Raw genomic sequence first — 26,458 nt, forward strand, 5'->3', positions numbered from 1 at the left:
AGAGCAGAGCCCTGCGTGCTCCCATCAGCCTTTTTAACTGAGTCAGGGGTGTGAATGATAGCAGCGGGGTTGGTTTTATCATAGAATAGAATTATAGAGTCATTAAGGCTGGAAAAGACCTCCAAGGTCATGGAGGAGGAGTGCTGGCAGGCTGAGCATCAGCTAACCCCGCTGTCCTTTGGGTTTTTGCAGGCTCTTCACAGGCAGCAGCAAAGCCTTCAGAGCTTAACAACCTTAATTTGGTGAGAGCTTCACCAGCAGGAGGGTCATTAAAGCAACTGAATGTGCTTCCTGAGATGCCCCCAGCACTACTGGATCTGCAGAGTGCAGCAGAGGTGGAGCAGGTCCTGCTGCCCAGCGGAGCCCAGCCCTGTGACTCCGCTCACGAGCCGAAGCCACCGACCAGGTCACCGGACTGAGAGCACAGACTGACAGTGCAAATTAATACACTATTATTTTTTTTTTAATTTTTTTTTTTTTTTGCACAGAGTATATAGGCTACTTACTTCTACCTCGAATCTCGAACTGATGACCTGTCAAAGGCAACTGACTGAGGTATGAGAAACAAGCTTGTATGGGGAACAAACTCCTGTTCGAGCGTCATCTGATTGTACATAGTTTAAAACTTCCCTGAGAAGTATGAAGTGTTCAAAAGTCAACTTGCATATGAAGCACATAAATGCAAGGGATTATTGTGTAAAGAGAAAAGTATTTGATACAATTGTACATAAGAGTTTTCATATATAAATATATATATATATATATCTTTTACAGAGGCTATTTTAATCTTTAGTGCATGGAAAACTGAGTGAAATTTTACAATTTTGGCAATATTGTTTTCAGTATCGGATTGCTGTTAAACTTTGTGAGAGAAATAATTCTGGTGCCTTAAATGCATAAACAGAACTTTAAAAAGCCAGACTATTCCAAAGGGACTGTCCTCTTTTCAATGGAAGATCCTTTACATCGAGTACACCTGGGTTGGGGCAGTCCCAGGTACAGGTTGGGCAGAGAAGTGACCAAGAGCAGCCCTGTGGAGAGAGACTTGTATTGGTGGATGAGAGGCTGGACACGAGCCAGCCACGTGCATGTGCATGATTCTAAATATCAATTGGGTTACTTAGCACAAATTTCCTTCCCCTTTGAAATTTATTGCACTTAACACATTTAAACAGAGATCTTCAACTGTTTCAAATGAAGTTTATAAAGAAAAAAAGCAATGGGAAATTACATAGCAACCTGATATTTTCCTGTTGCTGGAAGAACTTAAATTCCTTTATTTTTCAAAACTGCATAAAAATTAGTATTTGAACTGTGACTCTGTGAGATGTTAGAGTGGACCACACAAGAGGCACTAAAAAACTCAGCAACAGTGTGGAGCCCCAAAACAACCAGAGGAAAAGGCTGTCATGGCTAGGAAGCAGTCGTTACCAAAATAAATAACTTGTGCAGTAAACCAGGGGTGGTCTCACACAGTGCACCTTTCAAAAACATCATCACAGAAGGTGTTACCTGCCACGTGAGCTGTCACAGCACTGATCACCACAACACTCACTCCCAGAGGATCCAGCTTTACCTGCGTGAGGTGCCTGTAATGATCCAGCCTTGCCCTGCTTAGAGGGAATAACCCGTGCCAGTATAATGCATATTAACACCCAAAAAATACATCTGTTCTGGAGGGGGTTGGAAACCATAGAGCTGTTTTGTCAACAAAACTAAATCGCGCTCCTAAGGGGACAGCTGTACCATTAATTCATCCGATGCTTTTTTTCCCTGCAACACAATATTACACTTTGTAGTTGAACACCATTGGCTCCATCTGCAGCCAGACTCTGTATTATGAAAATATCACCTTCAAGTGAGTTATGCTGCCTCGTGTAGCAATTCTGGGCTAGTCAGAAATACACTCATTTAGAAGGAGAACCATGCATTTATGGTTGAATAGACTGTTAAATGGCAATGTCCCAAATATTTTTTATTGTGGTCTTTTAAGTTCATCCATTAATGGGGGGGATAAAGAAATACCCACCTCAGTCAAACAGATCTTTGTCACTTCTGACTTCACTGTGACGCTTTTTATTTATCGAGGGACTGCCTTCTGTTGGCATCATTACCTGTGGATGGAGGACTCCCAGTTCTTTGTGATTTGAGTTCTGCTAATATGAGGTTGCTAAAATTCTGGTGATGACTACTTTGGGGGAAGGTTTTTAGGTGGGTTTGTTACTTTTTTCCTTAGGAGCAACTCAAATGCCAGTTCCACTGAGGGTGAGTCTGGTGGGAATCCACCTTTGCTAGGCCTGGGGCGCAAAACAAGCACCAGAGGCAAGGGCAGAAACACTTAATTTTCAGTTCAGATTTATCACTTATGGACCTGCTTGAGTGCTGCCACACCTGTGGGCTTCCAGGGATGCAAGGTGCCCCTTGGTGTTATTAGAAGCTGGTCCTGCCCAGCCTTACCTTGAGGGAAGGACCTCACCTCTGAGCCCAGCAGCTGCTGAGTGTCAGTGCAGAGCAGCAGCTGCCCCTGGATGAATGGAGGCGTAATTCAGCCAGTACCTGTCTGTACCAGTTCCTGACTATTGACACGTTTGCACTTTGAGACAGGTGGTGAATTATGTTGAGTGCCAAGTTTATTCAAAGCAAAGGAAATGGATGTTAGAAAATTATAAACCGAGCGTAGTTTTCCCTTTACTGAAGGGAAAAGTGCTCCAGAACCGACTCATGGAGCCAGGGACACGGGGAAGATGGGAATGATACAATGGATTCATTTTGCTGGCAGAAAAGTCATCACCATTGCGGATACAAAAGCATATTTGCCACGTTAACATTTGAAAATAATGTTTCTGAATAAAGTTAACTGCCTAATGTTATGACTTCCACTAAATATGTGAATTTGCTGCTTCTAAGAGGCAATGTGAAAGAGGAAGTATTACTTTTGTGTACAAAGTTATTTATTTATTAGAAAATTTGGTACAATGTTGTACATTGAAAAACATGTAAGATATTGAAGTGTCTAACAAATGGCATTGAAGTGTCTTTAATAAAGGTTCATTTATAATATTACAGCTGTTTTGTTGAGAGTGAGCTTTTGGGAGTTTCAGTTGAAAATGAAATAAAATTCTAATCCATTGCTATACTCTTTACTGTCTTTCTCTGGTGAAAATGCAAACTAACTGCCAATGTACCCACTCCTGAAATTGGATCATGAGATACTGTGGAACAGCATGAGGCTCTGGCAGCCTGGTGTGTGGACGGGGTGGAATTTGGGGGCTGTATTGAAAGACAGAATAAAGAACTCATAAGAAATAGATTTCCAGTGTATCAGCTTGCTTTAGTATCTGGCAAATCCCCCTTATCTTGGCACTGAGAACAGAACAGATGGGGGGGTGTGAGTGTGTGTGTAAGTAAAAACAGGGCCAGGACAGCACCAGGCCCAGCTGCAGCTGTGAACACCTCTGGTGTTCCCAAACCCCAACCCCACCCTGGATGGAAATTCCAGCGGCAACTTTGGAGATAAGCCTGAATTCCTGCTTAAACTAAAAATCTCAATTCAGTTTCTGTATATTTAAAAAAAATAATAAAAGTATTTCCTCCTCCAAATTATAACTTTGGGTATAAGGCAGGTTGTCTGAGACTACTCGAAGTCCCTTAACACATGTAAGAGTTAATTTTTTTTAAAATGGAAAAGAAAGAGCCTTTAGGAGGCTGGTGCCTGGTCTGAGATTCACGTGTTATCCTGCTTTATTCCAGTAATGGGCTAAAATTAATTTTTTTAATTTTCCTAAACTTGAAAAAAAAAACATTGCTAAAACTCGATGCAAAGGGAAAAAAAACCCCACATTTTTAGGTCTGTTCCCCCCCCTCACCCCCATAGTCCAGAAACTAAAAGTGTCTTTTCCATAAGGATTAGAAAAACTGGTACATACAGAACAGCCCTGGCCACCTGCTGGGGCTCTCACTTGCCTGGTACTGTTCCTGGGTACCTTTGGCCTTCCCACAGTGATCTGGGATGCGGAGCTGGTCCATCAGCACAGCAGAACAGGAAGCACTGGGGTTGCATCTCCTCCCACCATTAGGCTGGCTAAAACAATTTGGCTAGTTGTTTGGTTGATGTTGGGGTTTTTTGTAAATTAAAAAAAAAATAAATCCAGAATGGTGATGACAAAAACTGATTACGCAATGTTAAATAAAAACAACAAAAAAATGCATCACGTGGACCCAGCGACTTACTAAAGATGATTATTTACAGCGCAAGTAATCAAATGCATCGACTGCACTGCTAACGCCTTCACCATGTTTAAAGAGCAAATATAAGTTAGATTTTGAGACAGAGTAATAAATCTCCTTCCCCCAGCCCCTAAATTTGGCTCTGTTATATATATAGAACATCATAAAAGAGAGACAACCTCCAAGTGGCAGGAACAGCTACACCGAGCCTTGGTAACGGGAAGCGTTAACAACCAGCCAATATGGGACTTGGCTGAAATTCCCCATTTTAATTGAAGATTATTTTTAAGAATTAAGTCCTTTGTTGTGTATGTTTTACTTGTCTGCCAATTATTTTCTAAGTTTTTGGCCTCTAAAAAGTCATTACTATGTCATGGGATGACAGCCTTAGTCATGCTGGGCCAGGTCGCATGTGCTCCCTGGTCATGCACTAACCTGGTTTGGCATTTGTTCCTCCACCTACCTGTATATCATCCTCATGAGGCAAACAGTCTCAAATTCCAGCACTCCAGGGGAACACATCATCCCTGGTGCCTCCGTGCTGGGATGACCAGGAGGGAGTGTGCACAGAGCAGGCAGGCAGTGGCACCAGGACAAGCCCGATGTCTGTCCTGCTCACCCAGCACGGCTCAGCCCACACATGCCAGCTCCCACCTGCTCGTCCCCTGTATGAGGAGCTTCCCAGCACCATGGCCAAGCCCAGGGCAAGGTGTGAGACACCACTGCCTGTCCCAGCCCCGTCACCCACCGTGCTGGTGTAGCCCAAGGAGGGGCCTTTTGGTGCTGCCGCAGCCCCTTGGCTTTGTCCACCCAGAGAAACCCACGCCAACACACTCCACAGCACCACTCAGCCAAGCTGCTGTAAATTTGGAGCTCCCAGACCTGATGCTGGTAATGATTTTGAGTAATTCCAGTAAGGTCTTTTCACCGTGCTAGTCCCTGCACCATTTTGGTTGCTACACCTTCTGTTTCCTACATGAGAACCGCAGCAGAGTTTTGCTCTGCCTGCCAGCAGCCCCCTGAGAGCCCTCAGGATCCATCCATACACAGCAGGAGAACCCCCATGTTCTCCCTGCCTTGCCTTCCCAGGCTTTCTCCTGGGCTTCAGCACTTGAAGCTCCTGCTCCTTCAGCTGCTGAGGGATGAAGACCAAAAGAAGGCAGAGCTCCATGTCTTTGCTCAAGCACAGCTGTAAAATAATACAAGCCTGTGCTTTTACTGGAGAAATGTGAGTCTGATTAATAAAGCTGCACTGGCTCCCACACAGGAATGCTTGCTGAGCACCTGTAGGTATAAACAGGAATATAAACTTCCACAAATACAGCTCAAATCAGAAACAAATGGATGATTGTCTTTTACAAAGAGCTCTCCCAACCCAGAATACTTTTAGTGCTGTTGGAGGGCAGCAAGGCTGTAACTCTATCAGCCCCTTCCCCTCCCCACGTTATGAGGCAGGTGCCACTGAATGATGAAAACTTGCTTTATTTCAGCCTCCCAGCTCAGCCCCCGAGCTGGAGGTTTCCAAAACACTTTCCCTGCAGGAGTTCTAATAACGCCTTTCACGGCCACTGTAATTAGCTGTTTACCCCCCAAACATTACTTTTTTGGCACAACTCTCACAATGACCTCACTCACTTTCCATGCAGGAAAATTTCATGTTTGGGAAATTGGATTATTGGAGGATTTACTTTTCTCTAACAGTGAGAGTGGCTCTCAGCCTGCAGGACAGCTGCTGAGGAAGGCTGTGCTCGTGGCCCGACTCCTCCTCCGGCTTCTCCAGCTCCTCGGTGGCCACCGGCAGGACCGGCCGGGCTGGCTCAGAGCAGCAGCTGGCGAGTCTTCTCGTATGTCCCCAGGAAGATGAAGCCTCCCAGGCTGATGGCTGCCATCCGTGGGACAACACCTGCGAACAAGCTGAAGGCAAAGGAAAGGTGGCTTCAGGGGAGGAGCCGGGAGCGGGTGTTGCTCGGCCGGCTTTGGAAAACAAAGCCAAGAAAAACTCTGTCTTGCTGATTTCTTAAATCCCACCCCACTGCTCCCTGAAGGAAGTCTGTCTGGACTTCCCTAACACAGGACTCCCAAGGCTTGTGATTTTTAACCCCTCTCCACACTCCTCAGGTGCAGGAGGAAAGGGCAGGAGGTCTTTATGGTGGGAGCTCAGACACATCCACATGAAGGGCTGCAGACAGATGGGAAGCGTCCCATCCTCTGCTGCCCTCATCCAGCCTGGGCAGAGGGATCTCCTCTCTCTGCCAGGGGTTCCTCCACTGCAGAGACAGCCCTGCTCGCTGCAGCAGCCCGCTCCCAGTAACACACAGGGGCCAGCCAGGATGGAGCAGGAATATTCAACCTGTGGTGCTTTCAGCTGCCACAATTTTTAGGTGCCTGATCCTAATAGTTCTTGGAAATTAACAGGAAACTCATGTGAAGCCAATTGCTTGAGACATCTAAGCTCCCCTTTCGTTCAACAATTTCAGGATAGGCCAGTGTATTCCCCCAGAGGATTACAGGCTTCCTCTGTGGCAAGCAAGGATTAAACATTAGGCTTGAATCCGTTTGGCATCCCCCCCACCTGGATGTATTGCCCTCAGTCTGGCTGAGCTCTGCAGGGACGCTGCCCTCGGCTTTTCCAAACACTGCGTGGTCCCTGCCAGGAGCATGTCCACAGCAGGACAAGGTGTAATTCCTGGTGAGGCCTGACTGTTCAGGAGCTCCCTGCTCCCAGCCTGTGCCCGGCTACTCGTGCTGCACAGGGAAACCTCTGGCTGCAGGAACTCTGGCTGTAATGAGCTTTGCTAAGGAGCCTGGAGCACACAGGCAGATGGAAACATTTTATGGCTTTACTAGACAGCAATTGGGTCTATTACCATAATGACAGCTTTAAAACAGAGTAATTTGTACAAGGCATGTATGGACAGAGCACTGATAGGGCAAATCCTATGGAGCAGCATCGCTCCCAAAGCACACACCATCCCTCTCCTGCCGAATTAGGCGGCCTCATTACGGGAGCAGTGGCAGACATTCATTTCCAGAACAGCCCACTCGAGACACCTCTATTACACAAACAGGAGCTGATAACTGAGTTATCCAGAAGCTGCATCCCTGGCAACCCCCTACTACTAACCATCACTTCCAAGAATCCTGGCCCTGCTCCCTCCAGTTTCCCATTCCCACCTGTACCCGTGGCCTCTCCAATCCACACTTCCCCCCTGAGCTCCCTCCTGGGGGAGGGCAGAGCTGCACAGCTGCAGGGAGGTCCCAGATCTGGAGAGCTGAGCTCTGCCACACATCTGATCCAAACTGGTCCCCACTGGGCCATGCCTGCTCCCATCAGCAGATGAGATAAATTGGATTTATCTCTGCTAGCCCCATCAGAAACCGCTCTGGTGGGCGCAGGTCTGCTGTCTAGTTGTATTTGCTCTCTGTCTGCACAGATTTAACCTGGCACTCTGCCACTCCTCAACCCCTAACAGGAGACTAACAGAACCCCTGCAGTTACCCTCTGGATCATAGAATCATTTAGGTTGGAAAAGACCTCTAAGATCATCGAGTCCGACCATTAACCCACTGCCAAGCCCACCACTAAACCATGTCCTCAAGCACTACACCTACACATTGTCTGAACACTTCCAGGGATGGTGAGTCCACCACTTCCCTGCAAAAGTGGATAAGGCACTGCAGGGCCTGGACACAGCACAACGGGGCCAGTGCTGAAAAAGGCACTGTGTGCTCAGCCACAAAACTCACGTACTACCCTCTGGACCAATGAGGTGGCCATGCTGAGAAAAACCACTGCTTTTCTCTGGCTACAGCTTTGCACCAAGCTCACTCTGTGGGCAGCTTGTGTTTTGCACAGCAGCCAGCAGGATCTGGCTGTGGAGAGCAGTGTGGTTCACACCTGCCAGGCCAAGTCCATTCCAATAAGGAACCTCACCGGAGGAACAGGACACCCAGTACAAGCTGCCAGCTCCATCCCCAGGTACACACAGGCTGGGACAACCCATCTCACCAGATTTATCACTCCAATAACCCTCACGAGTGAGTTCCAAGCTTCACCCACAGCTTTCAAACACCTTCACCTCCTTGTGTGAAAAGCAGTCGGACAAGATGTAAACCCCCTTTCCCGTGAACGGTTCAGCTACTCCGCTGGCAAGAGCGAAGAGGCACACGGATCCTCTCACCCCACCCCTATCCCACCTCCCCCTGCAGGCCTGGCTTTCCCTGGACAGAAAGGGATGTGAAATTTCTTGGCGTGAAGCAGAGGGATTTACTAGGTGCAGACCAGGAAGCTGAGCCCTGCGCTCTGGTTTTAATAAGGTGGCAATAAGCAATGCGTCTTTCTGCCCTCAGAATTCCTCCTCTTCAAGCACGAGATTTATTAGAGGAGCCATAAATCATGTCATGTTGCAACTGGCCAAAAAAGCCCGACATTTTTATTGTTTTTGATTAATAGATTTATAATTGGCAGCAGGCATGGCAGCCTCTACGTTTATTTTTCCCAAGACTTTCTTCCTTTTCCTCACAGCTGACGCAGCTTGGCCTCCTTTACATGTTACTTTTTCTCCAGATCACTTATTGTTTTGATTTCAACTGAATTGTGTTCCCTTTGGTTCTAGTCCACGGGTACTATCTTTAGGCAGAGTTTAATTTTGGGTTGTTTAGAAAAGGGCACTGCTGAAACACCCTGAAAAGAACACAAACATACATTTTTACTTTCTGCTGTTGGCTGAGGAATGGGGGAGGTTTCCCCAGCCAAATCCATGCCTCTTCACACCCCTCAGAGCTCAACTGCCATCAGCAAGCCTCACTTCTCCCATTCCCTTTCCAAACATGCCTTAAGAGTCCACCAAGCCATGCAGGACTCAAAACTCATCTACTGCCACATCACCTCATCACCTCAGAGAGGTAAACCTGAGACAACCCATCTCAGTGCTGCCGGGGGGCACAGCTGGATGCCTTCCTGGAATCGGTGTTCAGGAACTTCCTGCAATTTGTTTTGAATTATCTCCCACATGTGTAGAAAGAGGACTGAACTTTTATTAGCTGGGCAAGCAGAGATCAGATGTTCAGAGAAAGCTGTCCCCCATAGAGCAGTGATGTGCAGGATGCTTTGGGAACAGTTTACAAAGGTTAAAACAGCACCCTGAGAGCATCAGCCACAGCGAGGGGGTTAAAAACCTATGAGAAATTACAGGGAAAAGCCCCAAGTAAAGCTTCCAAAAATCTCTCAATTTCTCTTCCAGGCCATGGGCAGGTGAGAGACAAGCCCTACTGAAGGAAGCACAGGCTAAACTCCATGGGCTGGAGAAGTTGTTTAAGACATATATTCACTATGAGTGGCGAACAACTGGTATGAGTCACGCCCCCAAAGAAGGCAAGGTGGTGTACATGAAGCAGGTAAAAATCAATAATAATTTATAAGCCTGTGACACCTCAAAATGTTCTACAATGGCTAGCAGAGGAATCTGTGTTCCCACACCACTCCAAGGTCAGGAGAGCAGTTCTTTTGTCTCAGACCTGAGCAAAGTGAGGCAGTTAAGAGACTGGACTGACATCAATCCAGACTTCCACAGCATAAGAAATTGCCAGTAGGTGGAAAAGGCTGTCCATAAGGGACACATGACTCCTATGCTGTCCTTCTCTGACATCTCAGGAGGGAGGATTCACACACCTCAAGAGGAAACTGTGGTCCTCAATGCCACAAGATATGCAAGCCTGAATTTAAATGGATACAAAACACAAACACTCACAAAGTCCATCATGGGTTGTTAACACAAAACCGCCCTCACCTCTGACACCTGGAGCTGGGCTTAGAGATTGTACCATGGATATACCCCCAATAATCCCTATTTCTGTGCTCTTCCCTGGATATTGCTCCCAGCCAGTGCTAGGGCCTGAGGGACTTGTTCTTAGCTACCTGCTCCCTGTCCAGGTGTACAACAATCAAAATCTTTTCTCTTTGACAGAATTTAAATATAAGCAACCATCCCATCCTCTCCCATCCCCTGACACGATACAACACCCAAGGTGCAACATGTCCTTACCCTGACAGGCCTTGTGTCCTCCAGATGCCACCAAGGGCAGTCAAAACATTCCCAGTGGCATTTCTGGAACCAGCCTGCACCACAGAGAGAGAGAGAGAGAGAGGACACTGTTGGTAGAGATTTAGACCTTAATAAAAACACACTCTTAAAGCACCAACAAGTGACTTTGCAGCTCACTGCAGCAGGACAGCATCCTTGAGATTTTTTAAAAAAGCCCCAAAACCTGAGCAGTGCATTGCATGTGAAAATTGACTTAAGTGCAAACCAGAGGACAAACAGCAGAACTACAGATTCTGTAGTTATTAGATGTGTGATCTAGTTTGTGGAGATAACTAATATAAAGAAGTTGTCTGAATGGTCTCAAAACACCTCAAAGCACCCTCCCTCCCCTACCAATGGTACCTGGCTGCCCAGGACAGGGCACAGATAATTCAAACCTGGTTCTTACAGTTTTATCACCCACACTATTGAAAGACAAAGAATCTGCAGCAGATGCAGCCCAGCAATGACAGATACGCCCAGCAACACAGTGAGCACAGATGTGTGTGACTTGGCTGGGGAGGTGCATGTTATCAACAAGTTACACCCCCACACTGAGAGACATGAGCAACAGGGTGAAAACCACCCATACAGCCTCCAGGATGCCTATCCTTTGCCAACACAACAGCTCTTTTCAGGGTAGAGAAAGGCTTTAGGAATATCCACCTGCTCAAGGCTTTTAGCTATGTAGCTGTCAGCTCTGCTCTGGGTCAGTGAGATGATGATGGGAACATCAGACCCACTATCAATTTGTAAACTTATTAAACTTACTGACCTTATAAGCAATCTTCCTTTTGCTCTGGTTGGCAGATGCAGGCCATCACAATCGCTATGGTTTAAAATTTTAGGACAGAAAATCCAGTGCCAAGCCCTCCTCAGAAAACACACACACACACTGAAGCCCAACAGTTATCAAAACAACGGAGGAATAAATCCCTGATGGGCAGTTTAACTTTGGGTGTCTGACTCTGCAAGGATTTTCTCCTGAAGACACTGCATGAGACTCTGGTCAAGCCCAAGCCTTGTTTCAGACAAGCCCATTGGGAAAGGACCAGAGGAGCAATTCAAGGAAAGGAACACAACAATTTCATTAGTTCTGCATGCAGTGCCTGTTCACATCTAATCCTGCTTTCGGGGACAAGACCAGAAACGATTATTAATAGGTGCTGGATTTCATTCTGTAACGACCCTACAGAAAGCCTGGAACTACCAGGCCAGTCACCTGTGTGTCTGCTGGACTCCTTCACTCTTACCTTTGCCAACATAATTCTTGTCTTCGCTACGTCGAGAGGTGTGGTGACTACAGCTGCGAATCCACCTGAGAAAATTAAAATACCAAACACAAGTGAGACATTGTTGGGTGGATATGAATGCCACACTGCCTATAATTCCCAGGGCTGTGGTCAACAGTGCTCTGTTATTAATGCCTACAGCATTTTCCCCCCTGTCAGAGCCCAGGTACATTTGTTGAGGGTCTGCACACAGAGTGTTTTGTTATCGTGTGTTGACTTAAGAAAACGGCTCTATACTAGTTAACTGTAAATCCAAACATCCCCCAGGGAGACTACTGTCCTTTTGTTTTGGACTCTACATGTATGAACACATGAAGGTTGTAATGATAACGGATTCCAGTTCCAACAGCTACAGCAAGCCTGAAAGGAAGAACCTGCTTATTCATTTGCAGAGATGGGAAAATAAACCAGTCCCACTGTGTTCGGCCTCAAGAATTAAAACCTGACCAATCAAATGCTACAAAGATAAAAAGATGCTCTGCATCTGAAACACACAAGCTTCAGGGGCAAAGCTAACCACTAGATACAGACAGACTAGATCTGGACTGTTAGACCCGGGACTCTGTTTGAAGGAAAAAAGACAAGCCAGTGTTTGGGATGGAGCTCATCTCCAACAAATGAAATCAGCTCTCCACTTTGGATAACAACAACATGAAGCTGCCCAAAGGTCTTAGAAAATTGTTAGAAGTCTGCTGCCACAAGTGCCATCTTCCCCTCAGGGGCATTTTTATTCTCTCTAATCACTCCCAAACTTCACCCTTGGAGCTCATTACTTACACTTGCCGCAGCCAGCTCAGCTGTGATTTTCCTCCTGAAAGCCAGAAATCCAGCTTATCCATCCACATGTCTCACCCACAAACGTGTGTGTCTGGCTCCACATTCTAACCCTGTGGTTACAGCCTGGCCTCTTGTGCTATCTAGGGAGCAGCTTTGCTGTTTTTTCTCCCAGGATTTCATTCCCTTTGCCTTATTTCCCCATCTTAAAATTAACTATAATCTCTCCTCCTCTGTTCACAATATTTCAAGTAAGTAATTCATGCTGAGGAAGAGCCAAAGTGAAGGAAACTTCTGAAATGCAGGAGCAGCAGTAAGTGAAGTATGAAAGGGGAAGAAAGGGTGGGGAGAGAAAAGAGAGACTTGTTCTGAAATTATTCTTCTTCCTCCTGGTTTTTTTTCTCTAGAGCTTGTATAAATCCTGTATCTGTTACAGCAGGGAACAAAATGACTCCAAAGACTGAAGCCTACACAGTACCCAGGGAATAAGCTAAAAATAATCTATTTTCTGTTCCAAGTTTTAAGGAATGTTCAAAAAATTGATTTATTTTTTCTTGGGATGGGAGAGGGGAAAAAGCATTTCTTCCAAAACGTGTAAAGTAATGAAAAAATCCATTTTCCCTGCTGGCTCGTGTTATTACCTGCATCTCTCTCTCTCCATCACCTTAGCTTGAACATATTAAACCCCTGTTTTATGACAGAGGAGGCTGGGCCAGCTGGCACCCTCCTTGACTTCTTACAGTTAATTAAGGAATGTCCCATGACAGTTCAGGAGATGCAGTAAGGCACATGTGCAGTGCCCTGGATCTCAAACAAGAATAGCAGGAAAGCTGAGTTAGTGAAGAGCCCAAAATGCCTGGTCTGGGAGCAGCTTCCGCTCCCGTGAGGTCGGCCCATGTGGTTCGCTCTGCCGGAACCCTTCCAGCAGTGGTACCTCACTGAAACGCAGAAAAATGGGTTGTATTCAAGAAGTCAAAGCAGAAACTGTGAGCAAGTTAAACTAAATTCCAGTCCAGAAATCTTTTTACTGCGAGCCAGTTCTTGAGTAAGTGACCCAAAGGCTTTGAGGGAATGGTCTGGATAGAAACTTTGGTGCTCATGTCAGCGGTGTATTTTTAGAACGGTAAAAATAATCTTCATGGAAAATAGTAGCTTTACAAGTCTGGATGTAGAAGCCCTTCCTTTGCCCACAGAACAAGATAAAATTAAACAGTGAACACATGGCTGTCAGACCTGCAGCAAGCAAAAAATCTCAAAGCACCATCCCGCTACAGCGTTGATGGTAACAAGTTAGTCAGACCAACTTATGTCCTTTATCAGATCCCTGCAAATTTTTTTATGCATTTGTTCCTAAGAGTTTCTTATTGGCAGCAGCTTCAACCTTGGCTGATAGACTGATTAGAACAAACAATTTATCCTGACACGATGTTCCCAAATTCTTATCTGAAAAGTTTAATCAAGGCTGATTGGTTTTCATTTTTCCCCAGCTAACATCTGGATCTTTCCTACTCTTGTGTTATTAAAATTTCAATGTTTCTTTTTCCATCACTGGGAAGTATTTGGTACAGATTTACCAATCAATTCAGAATGACAACAGCAACAATAAAATGCTGCATAAGCACAACAAGCAGCAGGATAGCGGCTAAATTAAAAGCAAGTTTGTATATGCTTGACAAAAACACAAGATTAAAGCTAGCATTTGTTGGGGACTGCTTTTTATTGAAGGCAGTGAGTCTGACAAAATGAATTTGCTCCAGCCTTAACCCTAAATGTCCAAGGTAATTTTAGAATGACTTCTTCAACATTAGTGCACAGGTATCCAGGAACAGGCCACAGCATCAGTGAGGTCCTGCTCAGTCCCACCTACTCCAGCCAGGTGAAGGAAATTAAAACATGACTGTTTCCAATCATCAGATTAATACAACAGATGCAAACCAGTACAGCCAGGGTCTACTCATTCAAAATAGGAGGGCTGTGCACTGCACTAATACACATTAGGGCCCAACAGATCTTTAAATCACTTCTATTTATTTAGTCATTCTACTCCTGCTGTCACTGAATTCTCCAAGAGCTGCCATAAAAGGCTAGAGTCTGATCAACTAGTCAGCAACCAGGAAAACCATCATAGTATCAAATGGGCAAGAAAGGCCCAGACACATCCAGCCTCACACTTCTAATCATTCCAACCTCTCTGCAGAGCTGACGGAGAAAAGGGCACCTTTGCAGGCAGTCTGTGTTCAGACTCACTCACCAACTCACTCCTAGACAAGGCTCCTTTCTCCCTTGCCCTAGAAAGATCTGGTGATGACTTGGGCTCAGCAAGTAGGCATAAACATGGATTTTCACATGGGATAAGGCTCTTGGCTCATTACTACTTCTAGCAGAGCGACAAATTCCTCTATTGGGAAAATAAACCTTCACTCAGTAGTGGGAAATTCATCACCTGTCTCCCAAGAAGTTACAATGGTCACTGTATATTCACACATCAGCCGAGCTCAGGGTGTTAAACAGAAAATCCCTCTGCTACTCACACTTTCCCAGGGACCAGTTCTTGATGGAAGTGCTAGTGACAGACACCTGCAGAGAATGGTCTGCCTTTATTTGGCAACAAGAATAAAAAGTCTTGAAGATCAAAGATATTCCCCTAGGCTCCTGTTGGCATTTTCTACCCTTTTTAGCTGTCATACACAAATAAAACCATCAGAAGAGAGTGAAATACTTCACCTGAGAACAATGCACAGCCCTGGGTCCTTGCAGTAAGGTGGTTGCCTGTAGAATTTGCTGCTACAGGAAAATGTTTCACTGGTACTTTGACACACTTCTCAAATAAGATCCCATGAAGGAAGGAAGACAAGTTCTCCTTCAGTCACCTGTTCTAAAGGGTCCAGGGAACCCTTCTGGCCTTCACAGAGGTTACTCCTGATTCTGTGTTCCTGTCATCTGACCAGACCCCTGCTCTTTCTTCTGCAATATCAGCCCAGTTCAGTAGGTCAAGCTTGTTTCAAGAGACAAGAACTTGTGCCTGACTAATTTCCTTGTTGGAATTAGCCTGTCTGAGGAAGAGAAAAAAATCCACGTCGAGCTGTACTATTGGTTTTCTTCATTATTATTTTCTGTACTGTCATCTGAAGGTTACCCAGGACTGATTCAGGATCGAATCCCCAATCTGGATTGAAAAACTCAATGGCTCAGGTCCAACCTAAACCTCACAGCATCCTCTTACACTGACTGACTTCCAAGTTCACAAATGGTCTTTTTCAGAACTCTTCAATCAATAAGTTCTTACTTGAACTTTTATTTTATTGATATTATGTCAAATTTTTTTAAGAGGAAGTTTATTCTGGTCCTTTATCAGTGTGGGAACAACACCTGCCAATGGTAGAGCAAAGTGACCCAAGAACCTCTTTGGATTTCAGCAGAAACACCAAGACAAAGCACTGCTTCCTCAGAGATTTAACCAATTCAGGGTTAGGAGCCCAGTCCAAGCAGACTCTGCAGGGAAATCTTGAGAACTACTCAAAAATTTATTCAGAGCTATGGAGTTAAAGAGGCTTTTAGACACAGTGTGTAATCTTGTCAGAGCCGATTAGATCAAAACAAAAGTGACGGGAAATCCTCCCCGTTAATGTGCAAAAAGCTCTCGTTATTGTGTTGTGTCTCACTAGACTTGCACCTCCATCCTCCGTGACTTCGTCACCACAGAGCATTAATTATTAACGTGAAGCCACACTTTTTTTAGATAGGGAGAAAAAAGGCATCTTAACAGAGGTAATTTTCAATTGCATCAAATGGACATTCAGGTTCTTTGACAAGCTGGAGACCTCCAGGGCAGTACCTTGCTTTCCTGACAGCTAATACCCGATGGCAGGATCTCCTTGCTAGTGTCCCACTTCCCTGGAGGACACACAGGACTCACCCAGGAGCTCCTCTGGGACAGCCTACAGGTACACTGTAGGGCCAGGGTGCAGTGGTCCAGCCAGGCAGCCCAAGCCCAGAGAAGATTCGAGCATGGAGCACAACCACAATCATGCCTGGCCTGCCCACAGCACAGGGACATGCTTCCCTCCTCTGCCTCCACCCCGTGCCCAAACTGCTCAGACACAAGGTAAGGTTTGGTTCAAACACGACCCGAGGCCTAAAATATGTAGATCTATCCTTGGGTTCTTCCCCACTGGCTGCTCAGATACCACCTTCTCCCACTCCCTCACTGCTCCAAACATCTCTAGTTAAGACACCAGAGATGATGATAAAGCCAGACAAGGTCTCAAGGGATTAAATTATTAACAGATGAACCAGAGCAGATTCCAAATCTCCGGTATCTATGCTCATGCCTGTTACATTTCTGTAAAACCCCCACAGATCACATACATACATGTGTGCTCAACCCAGCAGCACCAGGCCTCTCACCAGCAGCACTTTGCCTGAAACTGCTGCCATTTCACAGGCACTGGGGATGGAATTCAACAGATTGTTGCTCTTGGTTCTGTCTTCACCAAACAGTTATAATTCAGCTAGGAACTAACCAATGCACACAGACACGTGTGTGTGCCATAAAGGGAAGCTAAATAGGACTTTTCTTTCGGTTTGTTTCAGCTTATTACCCTGCCCCTCAGGACCTCTAACATATTTTTAGAAAGTATTGAATTCAAGCAAAGAACAGAGAAGAAAAGTGTGTCTGTCTGATTTCACCATCCCACTACTACCATGGTGGCATTTTACAGCATCTCCTTGTGTCAAGGTTGTTTTTTGGATAACATTTTTCTTTTAAGATTTATAACATGAAGATTTTAAATCACTTGGACGCACACATCCATCTTGTTTTATTCACAGGGTACTGGTGAGATTTTGATTTCTTTTGTTTTGGGGTGGAAAGAAAGGGATAAAGAATTTGTTGTTTTTTTTTTTTCTTAGCTTGTTTGAAGCTATATGTAGGTAGTTAATTTTTAACTGTGGAATCCATTTTTCAGAAAGCAGGAAATTATTTTTTCACTGCCTCCACTCAGCAAGAAGGTTAAATATTTTTGGTGAAATAGAATGGATGCAGTACCAGAACAGATCAATAAGGAGGGCCTGCATGTTACATGTCTGCAGAGGGAGGCAGTGGAGACACAGGGGAAGGTTCTGATCCAAAAAGAGCTGAACCTTGTGAGTTTTGAAGCAGGTCCTCAAAGGACACATGAGAAAGGAAGTTTACAATACTGCTGGTGAAAAGGAAAGAATAGGGAAACAAAGCACAGAGAAGGAAAACCAGGACGGAGGAAGTGAAGCTGGAAGGATGACCCAGAGAATATTTACGATCACTGATCACAACATGACCTACAAAACAGGACTCCAGCTTTGCAAAGATTTGTGCTGGGGGAATAGAGCCAACGAAGGCAGGTAGGTTGAACCGTCCCATCTACTACCACCACAGACCTGGAAGTCTCTGCTGCTCCAGGACCTGGTGTCTCCTCCAACACCAAGTCTTAGGTCTCCCCAGCATGCCTCTGAAAGCTCCTTCTGCAATATTTCCGCTAGAAAAGCAGCAGACACTGCTGAACATCCACTAAATAGTAGCAAGTCCAAGCACAGCTGGTCAGAATCAAGACACTCAGAAAAGGAATTGGAGGCACTGGGCTAGATTTCCAACTGAGGCACCAAATTTGACTTCAGGAAATTACTCTGCAAGGCCTTGGGTAAATCAGATAACCTTTCCAGCTCTCTGAACATGCCTGAACACAGTTTTGTATCAATCTGACTGTAAAGAAATCAACAGAGGTAAATTAATGATCCCCATCACACCTGCAGACGTACAGATTGCATTTTAAACATTTTTAGTCTGATAGCTTGATTTGTTTCAAAACAAAAATGAACGACCTGCTTTAATCACTCTGATTTTGTTTGCACTGATTGATGAAGTCGGTTTGTAGAATCCAGCAGCGGGATTTTAAGCAGAATAAAACTCCCTTCCCATCACATAAACAGAGAAATTACAGCTGGACAAGACCACGAGAGGTCATCTAAAATATTCCCTCTGCCCCAAAAATGGAATCAGTTCTACCTAAACCATTCCCTCACTGCTCACACACCCAACTTACTAAACTGTGCAGCTACAGCCACAGTCCCTTCCCTCAGCTGTGCAGTTTCAGTGCCCTTCAAAACGAAGCCTCAGTCTCTGCAGGAATTCTGCTGCTATTAATACTTCATTTCCCATAACACAACTTATTTTTAAAAAGTTACATACGATGTAATGGCTCTGAATTTAAGTTATCAAAGAACAAGCTTTGCTTTTGATAATCTCTATTTCTAGAAATGCTATAATTTCTCTTTAAACAGGATTTATTTTTTCCACATATTCTGTTACTGGTTTGGAATCTCAAAATGTGTTTTAGCTCCATGGGGAAAAGCTCTGGCTATCCATCTCTTAACTACTAATCTGTTTTTTCTATTAAGACAGTTGAGTCTCTCCTCCCTCAAACTTGTCAGCTATACTGATGAGTCACTAATTGATTTTTTTCCTCTCTCTTTTTTTTTTTTTTTGGGAAACAAGTACAGTAGGCTAAAATCAAGCAAGAAGACTACTGAAGAATTCAATTAACTTCTGGCTCGATTGGTAATAAATAGTGCAGTATTGTACTCTGCCACTCTTTATTCTTGTTCTAGTGTCTGGAGACTGCCCAGATGTTGTGTCCTCTGGGCTTTTTTGCTGTGGAAGGCTTTTGCCTCCAGGCTGAGCAGTGCTCTCCTCTGCTCTCCTGCCTCCAGTTAATCTACATGGCTGTCAGAGCTGTCACATGAATGGTGAATCATGGCCTCTCACTGCAATCACTTCAGCCCCTGGGGAAGTGCCGGGAGCAGACAGCTGCACAAACCCCCCCACCCAAACAAAGTTTCTCCTGGATGAGGATTTTCCAGATCAACTTTGAAATAATCACAAAGCCTGACTGACAGGTCCCTGGTTTTTAAATAACTGAAATTTGTCAAAAACAAATTGGTTGTCTTTCAAACAGACACCCTGGCTGAGTCTTTTTTTTTTAATTCTTCTCTTTCCTTTGCTGACTTTCCTATTTCCAAACAACAACTGGTCCGTTTTCTTCTAAACAAACTTGAATTACAAAGGAATGTTGTTCTGCTATACTTAATAGATTTGCACATTTTTCCCTTTCTTCTTTAGTCTTTCCCAGTATAACATATAATCCTTTGCACCTGCAAAAGCTCCACAGACTGCTGACTGCCAAGAATCCACCACGTGACCCTGCTTCCATGACCAGAGATCCTGTGTTTAAAGAGAAAGGAAAATAAAAAGTTATTAAATGTTTGAATCTATCTGATCCCCATGTGAGTTAACTCCGAGGATGGGAACTTAAGTGAAAAGCTATTTTTGTGGCATTTTTTAGTGATGTAATAAGTGATTTTTCCCAAGGAACTTGTGTACTTGAACGAGCAGATGGAGTGAGAGAGATGTCTGGAACAGAGGGTTTGAAGCAAATTGCTTTCAGGGAATTCATATGTATGTATTTAAGCCTGTGGCCATGCAACTTTGCAAATATTTTGTGAATTTCTTTTCTTTTTGGCAGATAAAACAACGCAAAGCAAAACACTGAGCGGGGCAGGGGGGAGAGGCATGCAAAAACCAGCATCAGCTCAGCTCAGCTCAGATGTACCAAGGCTCCTACTTAAAATGAATAGTCCCCAGAACCACAAGATTTAAGTCCTGTTTGCTCCCCTACATTTCTTAAACCAACCCTTCCCATCCCTTTCCCCAAAAAAACCCCATCGTTCAGGAATTACTCTTATCACTCCCCTTATATCCCAAAGCAGGTATGTCTCTGTTTCTCACTTGGCATCCTTAGGGACCACGTACCCTCCTCTCCTTGGCTCCCACCCACCCTGCTGCCACCCCTCAGCTCACAGCAGCATTTCAACATGCACATCTGAAAGCACCAACAGGAACAGTGCCTCCTAAAAACCTCTCAGGAGTCACCTCAGCCCGTCTGATGAGCCCGAGCGGTGCCAGCAGCAAAGGCCAGCTGGGATGGTTGTACTATGGCAGCCATGGTCACTGTGTTCTCTCCTCCTCCACTCTGCTCCATCCCCCATCCCCATCTCCTAAAACACTTAACGCTGGAAGCTCTCTGGAGGAGAGGTTTCTGGTTTATGATGTGAGGATCAGCGTTGAGCAAAACGGGATGGGATCCATGGCCCTTCTGAGGCCTACCACAGAGAAATCAGGAATTTTATTTTATAGCTGAGGCCTTCCCCTTCTTTTTAAAGTCATATTACTTCTATGCTATAAAATTTTCTTAAAAGCAATTGGTAGCTGTGCTAGGCTGAGATATTGCTCTGGGGCTCCTGGTCTTCAGTACAGCAACTTTCCACTGGAGCAGGAGAACTCTTCCCTTGTTTGCTGACTCTTCATTTAACACACTGTCCTCGTGACTTGCTTATTCCAACTTGGCCGGTGGTTATATTTCAGTTGAATGTTTTAAAAATCAAACTGTTCAAGCAACAATGGCCAGCCACAATGTTGTTTGGTACCCTGCCATAGCTAAATAGCTGCAGTTCTGCTGTACGAAAGCACTAAAGGGATTCCAGTCTCTTTAATGCTAGCCATTCTTTTCCTGGTGTTTTTAGTATGGGATGCTATTCTGCTGTCACCCACAGCAGAAACTCATTTTCATCTCATAAATAAATAAATAGGGATTCATAATTCTTCAAAACCATAACATGCTTTTCTGGAATAACTTACAGTCTTTTGGACACACAGTTCTCTCACAGCTCAGTCCTGCTGGATGAAGGACACAGTGCTCCCTAAGACAAACAGCACTACCTTCCAAAGTGTCTGGGTGTTGTAATAGCATAAATCCCACCTTCAACACCCCTTTCCAAAACACTTCAGGTGCTTAAAAAAACCTCAAATTGAAAATCAGGGTTTAGAAACTTAAATGCTGGAGCCACTTGACAAAAAACAGAATTACTGTATTTTTTCATTAAACGTTCTCCAAAGGTCTGTACCTCTACAGCTAAATCCAAGAACTTACAGCAGCTACTTCTGCCATGAAAAAAAACCACTGTGGAAGAGCTGCTGGAGGACTAAGAGAAAAATCAGCCCATTAATACAGACATTCATGGCTCTGCCAGAAGCCCAGCCTATTCTCAATCATGATGGGGTTTTATGTTAATGTCATTGTCCAAAGAAGAAGGAAAAGGTCATTCTTATTGGCATGTAGCTCTGAAATCTAGTTTCTGATAAAGCCTGGCTTCCCAGTGCAGCTCTGCACAAAGAGCCTTTGCCAAGCAAGGCACACGGTGATGAATTCCCATCCATTATGCCTGCAAATTGACAACAGGTATTTGCAACAATCATGCAATATGGAAAATGGTTTAAAAGGGTGGAGCCAGGAACAGTTCAATTAAATTAGGGAAAAGGAGAATTGAGGCTGGAGAACAGGAAGAAAATTCCCCAAGAGTGAGGTCTACTGAACCGCAGAGCCAGCCTCCCCAGGGAGGAGAGGAAAGCCCTCTCCTTTGAGTCATTTAAAAATAGATTGGAGAAGGCACTCAAGATTGTACTGTGGGGAATAATCCTGCGTTGGCAAGGGCAGGATGAGATGACTTCACGCATTTCTTTCCATCTCCAATTTCAGTGATTCACCCAGAGCTCCAAACCTGAACACGCAGAAGAGCAAGAGAGAAGCAGGGTACGAGGACATCACCCCGGAGGAAGCCAAGAGGAACAAGTGTCACAGGGCCAAGAGGACCAGCAGGACTCTGGTCCAAATTCTTTCTAACCACACAATGCTACGGGCCAAGATGACGTGCTGAAGGTCACACATGCTTCCTCTCATAGCCCATGGGCCAACTAATTGACAGGGTTTTGTGGTAAGTCGGGATTGTAAGTTCTTTGAAAACACTTGCCTTTGTGCTGCACTGAGCAGGTTTTACCACCATTAAGACAGGGCAAAGCACAGAAGCTATTACAGACTTGTGAATTACTGTAAAATCAGGGCCTTGTTCCTGGAAAGAAATTCAGGATCCATATACAGATATCCCAAAAACACAGACTTTGAACAGAATTGGCTGGTTATTTGCAGTGATACAGGGCCTAGATCACACTCTGCCAGCCCAGATGCTGCACAGAATCAGAAGAGCCTTCCACTCGGGGGGATAACAGCGAGAGCTCAGGTCAGGCAGAGGATGGGTGTCAGAGGTAGGCTCAGAGCCCACAGGCCACGGCTCAGCAGCTCCAAAAAGGGCAGAAGTGGCCACGTAATGCCTGCAGAAGCCCAGCAATGACACCACTCTCCTTACACGCGCTCTTGCAATATGAAACACAGCACGGGAATTATAAGCCACACAACTGCAACAGTTGGCTCAGCCTGGGTTCCCCACCACCATCACCAAAAGGCTCCTACCTGCTCACACTGTGCTCCTCCTGCAGAAGGCTGCAGGGGATAACCTGACTTTTCCAGGGCAATACCCATTCCCACTAGTATTCAGAGCCTAGGAAAGCAGAACGACAAGGAGCACATTACATGAAAGCAGCCGCCATGCCAAGCCTGTGTCATGTGTATTCTATTAAGCTGAAGGCTGAATAGAAGACTTTGTTTTCCACTTCAAAGGACCCCATCCCAATCTCTCGCTCTTCCCTTATGAATAACAAATTGGAAATAAATCTTCTGGCTGAAGCACATGGAAACTCGTACAGTTGGGGCCCTCTGCAGCTTCCCAGCTCAATCACATGCTAATTTTTTTTGTAAACACTTTTATGTGATATATATGTAAATCTCACTGTGCTTTGCTGCACCATGTAAAGCAATACAGCGGGTGTGGCCTCAGGGGATGGGACACAGCAGGAAACCTGAATGCAGATTTCCAATTATTCACAGGGATAATGTTCACAGAGAAGGGTCATGTTTTATATGTGGGCAGAGCCTTACTTTTCTTCCTAGTGATCCCATTTCACACTGTTCTATAGGCCAGTGTCCTCTAATTCTCACCACAAATGTTATTTAGCTCTTTTGATACTGAGAACACAAGGACACCCCATTTTGTTGGGCAGGGGGAGCACTGGAAATGTCACTCTTAGGATATACCTAAGGACTTCCAATCTGAAAACAAGCAAAAAGGAAAATATTACTGCTGTCTTTAAATACGGCGGGGGGGGGACGTACATGGTGCCCACAAATGTGAACTCCTCATGTGCTGTGGACACGTGGCCTCCAGATGGCCAATAACCTTTGACTAGTGCACACAACTCCTTACCTGTGTGTGCCTACCACCTTTGCCATACATTTATGGTACAAGTTAGGAGCAGAAATGAGCTGTCAGCTTTGTGCTCCCAACGCAGCCAGGTCCTGGTCTATATTCAGGGTATCTAAGCAATGGTAATCCAGAGGAAAATGCAATACTCACACCTCTCAAACCTGATGACCAGCCCAATGCCCCAAGTGCCGCAGGAAGCAACACAGAGAATGAGACGTTTCTGCCTTGGCCTTGATATTCTTCAGGCACTAAGAGGCAAGCAGATCTCATGGCATGCACTAAACTTGAGGCCTGCAGCTGAGTAAATATTACAATTCACTCCAGTGATAAGCATCTCTAGTATTTCTACATATCCCTCTGTTCAAGACAGTGTTCAACCTCACGAGAACAGGGGGGAGAAAAATCTGTGCAAACTAATCACATGGATCTGTGTGCACGTGCAGTCCTGTAAGCTGAGGGAAGAAAAGCAGTTTTCAAGTTTGCCTTTGCTACCAGAGATTTTACTTGCAACGTGGCATTCTGCATGGCTGACCCTCACAGATGCATGGCACATTAGCTACAGGAGAAGCAAAAAACTCATAAGCTGATTGCAGTTTCTATACATAAAGTCAAACATGGAGCACAGAGCCAAACGTCCTCCCCAGTGAATTTTTATGTGCATATGTGCAGCATATGTGCAAGCACATGTGTATATTATCTTGCAGGAAACATGCAAGCCCAAACATGGGAAAAATTCAATGATCTAAGTTCACTGTTGACATAAATGTTGAGACTCCATTTGCACTAATGGAGTTGTGCTCACTTATGCCAGCACTGATTTTGGTCCTAGAATTAAACCCACCCAAATCCTAGATAAATTGAAAGAGAACAAAAGTTGGCCTACATGCAAGAGCATATTTTTCATGTTAAAAGCATTTCATTCCCCTCTTCTGCCCATATAATGCTGCATTGATGTCTGTGACCCATTTGGATGTAAATCAAAATGGATGTGCTAAAAGCCTGGTTAAAGAAAATGTCTTCCAGTGTTCCCATGGCAAGGCAGAACAGCCACACTCCGTTTCCATGGCACGAAGGGCCATGTGTGTGTCTGAGGAGGAAAACACACTTCTGAAAAATCACTTCAAAGTTCGGACAGTTTTCCTTGAGCATCTGCACTGCTACTACCTGCTAATAAATCTGTGCTTCATGGGCTTGTGTGAATAAATTACATGGAAGAACTATATGAGCCTTTTAAGGTTCTTCATCAAGAAGCAAACGCCCAAATCAAATGGTGAGCCCTTTGCACTGATTACTTTGATATTCTACCAAACATCTCCAGATGTCATTGGCAAGCTCAGCAACTTCTAGAGAACCACTTGTGGCCTAGGCACCACCAAGAGTGTCACAATCTGGCTCTGTATCTATTGACTGTTTTCCTCTGGCCGTTTTAAATGCTGCACTGATGACCCAAGACCATCTGACTCTCCCAAACGTGCCTGCAGTGCCGTGAGTGAGGGTTGCATTTGTTTCCTTCTCTTTGGTGCAGATGGTGTGCAGCATTCCTTCCACTGCGCCTCAAGACTGCGTGAATGACACTTATTGTGCCACTAATAAAGAGAGGGCTGTTTGCTGAACAGCTGTTGGGTACATTGTTCCTTTGTGAGAAAAATGCAGCCGTTATGCTAATGGCATGCACACGCTGCACGTTACATCACGCCTCCAAACGCCCTGTGGAAATATGTTTTCCTGATACAGCACCTAAGCAAATGGCAGACACATTAGGGTTATTTAACCATTAGGACTTAATCCCTAAATCAGCCCAACCCTTACTCAAAGAGGGAGCAAGGTATGGTAGAACACTTACCACACTGCCTGCAAGGAAATGGGTTTAAAGCTGGGCCTGGGTTTCATTTACTCCTGATTTACATGCAGCTGAGCACAGAGAAAAGAAATACTAGACTGCTTCTCCAGGAAAAAAGGAAAAGGGTCACCTACCCATACAGAAGGGAAAGAGCCATTTAAGGCCCAGTTTGGCTACATTCCTTTATTTTCTACTTGCCCTCTTAAACAGCAACAGATCTGACTGTAAATTTTAGGAGGGAAATAGCATGTGGTTTATTGTTTCAATGGTGGAGTTATAAACACGTATATTACTGCTGAGAACCCCAGCTGCCTGGGCAGAAATATTCTGTAAGCTTTTCATTCTTATTAACTTTAAAAATCAGGTGCAATGAGCTCCAAGAAAGATTAGAGTCTTCACTCTCCACAGAAAGCTACCTAGCAGTCTTTGCACAGCAAGATTCAAGATACGTCTCAAAATATATCTGCACTGACCACTAAGAGTGAGGCTGAGCCCACCCTCAAACCAGTTTGTCCACACCCTGTACTAGCCAGGCCCCAGAAGTTGAGCTCTCTGAAGGGGGGAACCAAGAGAACCAAGCAAATGATTTCATGTACCAATGCCCTCAGGTAGACCTATGGTTCAGTTCACCAGCAGATTTCCCCTCAATACAAATGCCTTGTGCCTGGGGTGACAAATGAACCTGAACAGAAAACAGGGGACCTAAATCCAATCCCAAACCTGCTCTCCATCGCATGGGCAGAAACCAGTTTAGAACCAAACCAAGGAACTTCTGTTCTGACCCAACCAATTTTTAGATCCTGCTCAGCCTCACAGGGGAACAGCTGGACTCTCCCCCTTCTCTTTACTACAATGGCCCACTTATTTCACAGGGTGGAAATGTGCCCATGTGCACTCACCCTCTTCTCCAGAAGCCACCAAAGCATTCCTTCCTCTGCTTGTTCAGCATCTTACAGCACAGCAACCCACAAGGGAGACCTGCCCACATATCTCAGTTC

The 26,458-nt window shown here is 45.0% G+C and overlaps 2 protein-coding genes across 3 annotated transcripts in view; one reads left to right on the forward strand and one right to left on the reverse strand.

Moving 5' to 3' along the window:
• The window catches only part of LRIG1 (leucine rich repeats and immunoglobulin like domains 1), a 93,230-nt gene extending 89,920 nt beyond the window's left edge, over positions 1–3,310 (forward strand). Inside the window, exon 19 of the mRNA XM_051788788.1 lies at positions 193–3,310. Within this exon, the coding sequence (XP_051644748.1) occupies positions 193–419 (227 nt within the window). The 3' untranslated portion in view covers positions 420–3,310. The remainder of the gene's footprint in view (positions 1–192) is intronic.
• A 2,383-nt stretch (positions 3,311–5,693) lies between these two features.
• The window catches only part of SLC25A26 (solute carrier family 25 member 26), an 83,793-nt gene continuing 63,028 nt past the window's right edge, over positions 5,694–26,458 (reverse strand). For both annotated transcript variants that reach the window (XM_051788827.1, XM_051788826.1), the window contains 4 exons: positions 19,562–19,631; positions 11,564–11,628; positions 10,272–10,345; positions 5,694–6,141 (listed from right to left, as the gene is read on the reverse strand). In XM_051788827.1, coding sequence (XP_051644787.1) covers positions 6,045–6,141; positions 10,272–10,345; positions 11,564–11,628; positions 19,562–19,631 — 306 coding nt within the window. In that variant the 3' untranslated portion in view covers positions 5,694–6,044. The remainder of the gene's footprint in view (positions 6,142–10,271; positions 10,346–11,563; positions 11,629–19,561; positions 19,632–26,458) is intronic.

This window comes from Manacus candei, unplaced genomic scaffold (assembly GCF_025592945.1).
Source record: "Manacus candei isolate 608988 ecotype Guabito, Panama unplaced genomic scaffold, ASM2559294v1 h1tg000025l, whole genome shotgun sequence".
Lineage (NCBI taxonomy): Eukaryota > Metazoa > Chordata > Aves > Passeriformes > Pipridae > Manacus > Manacus candei.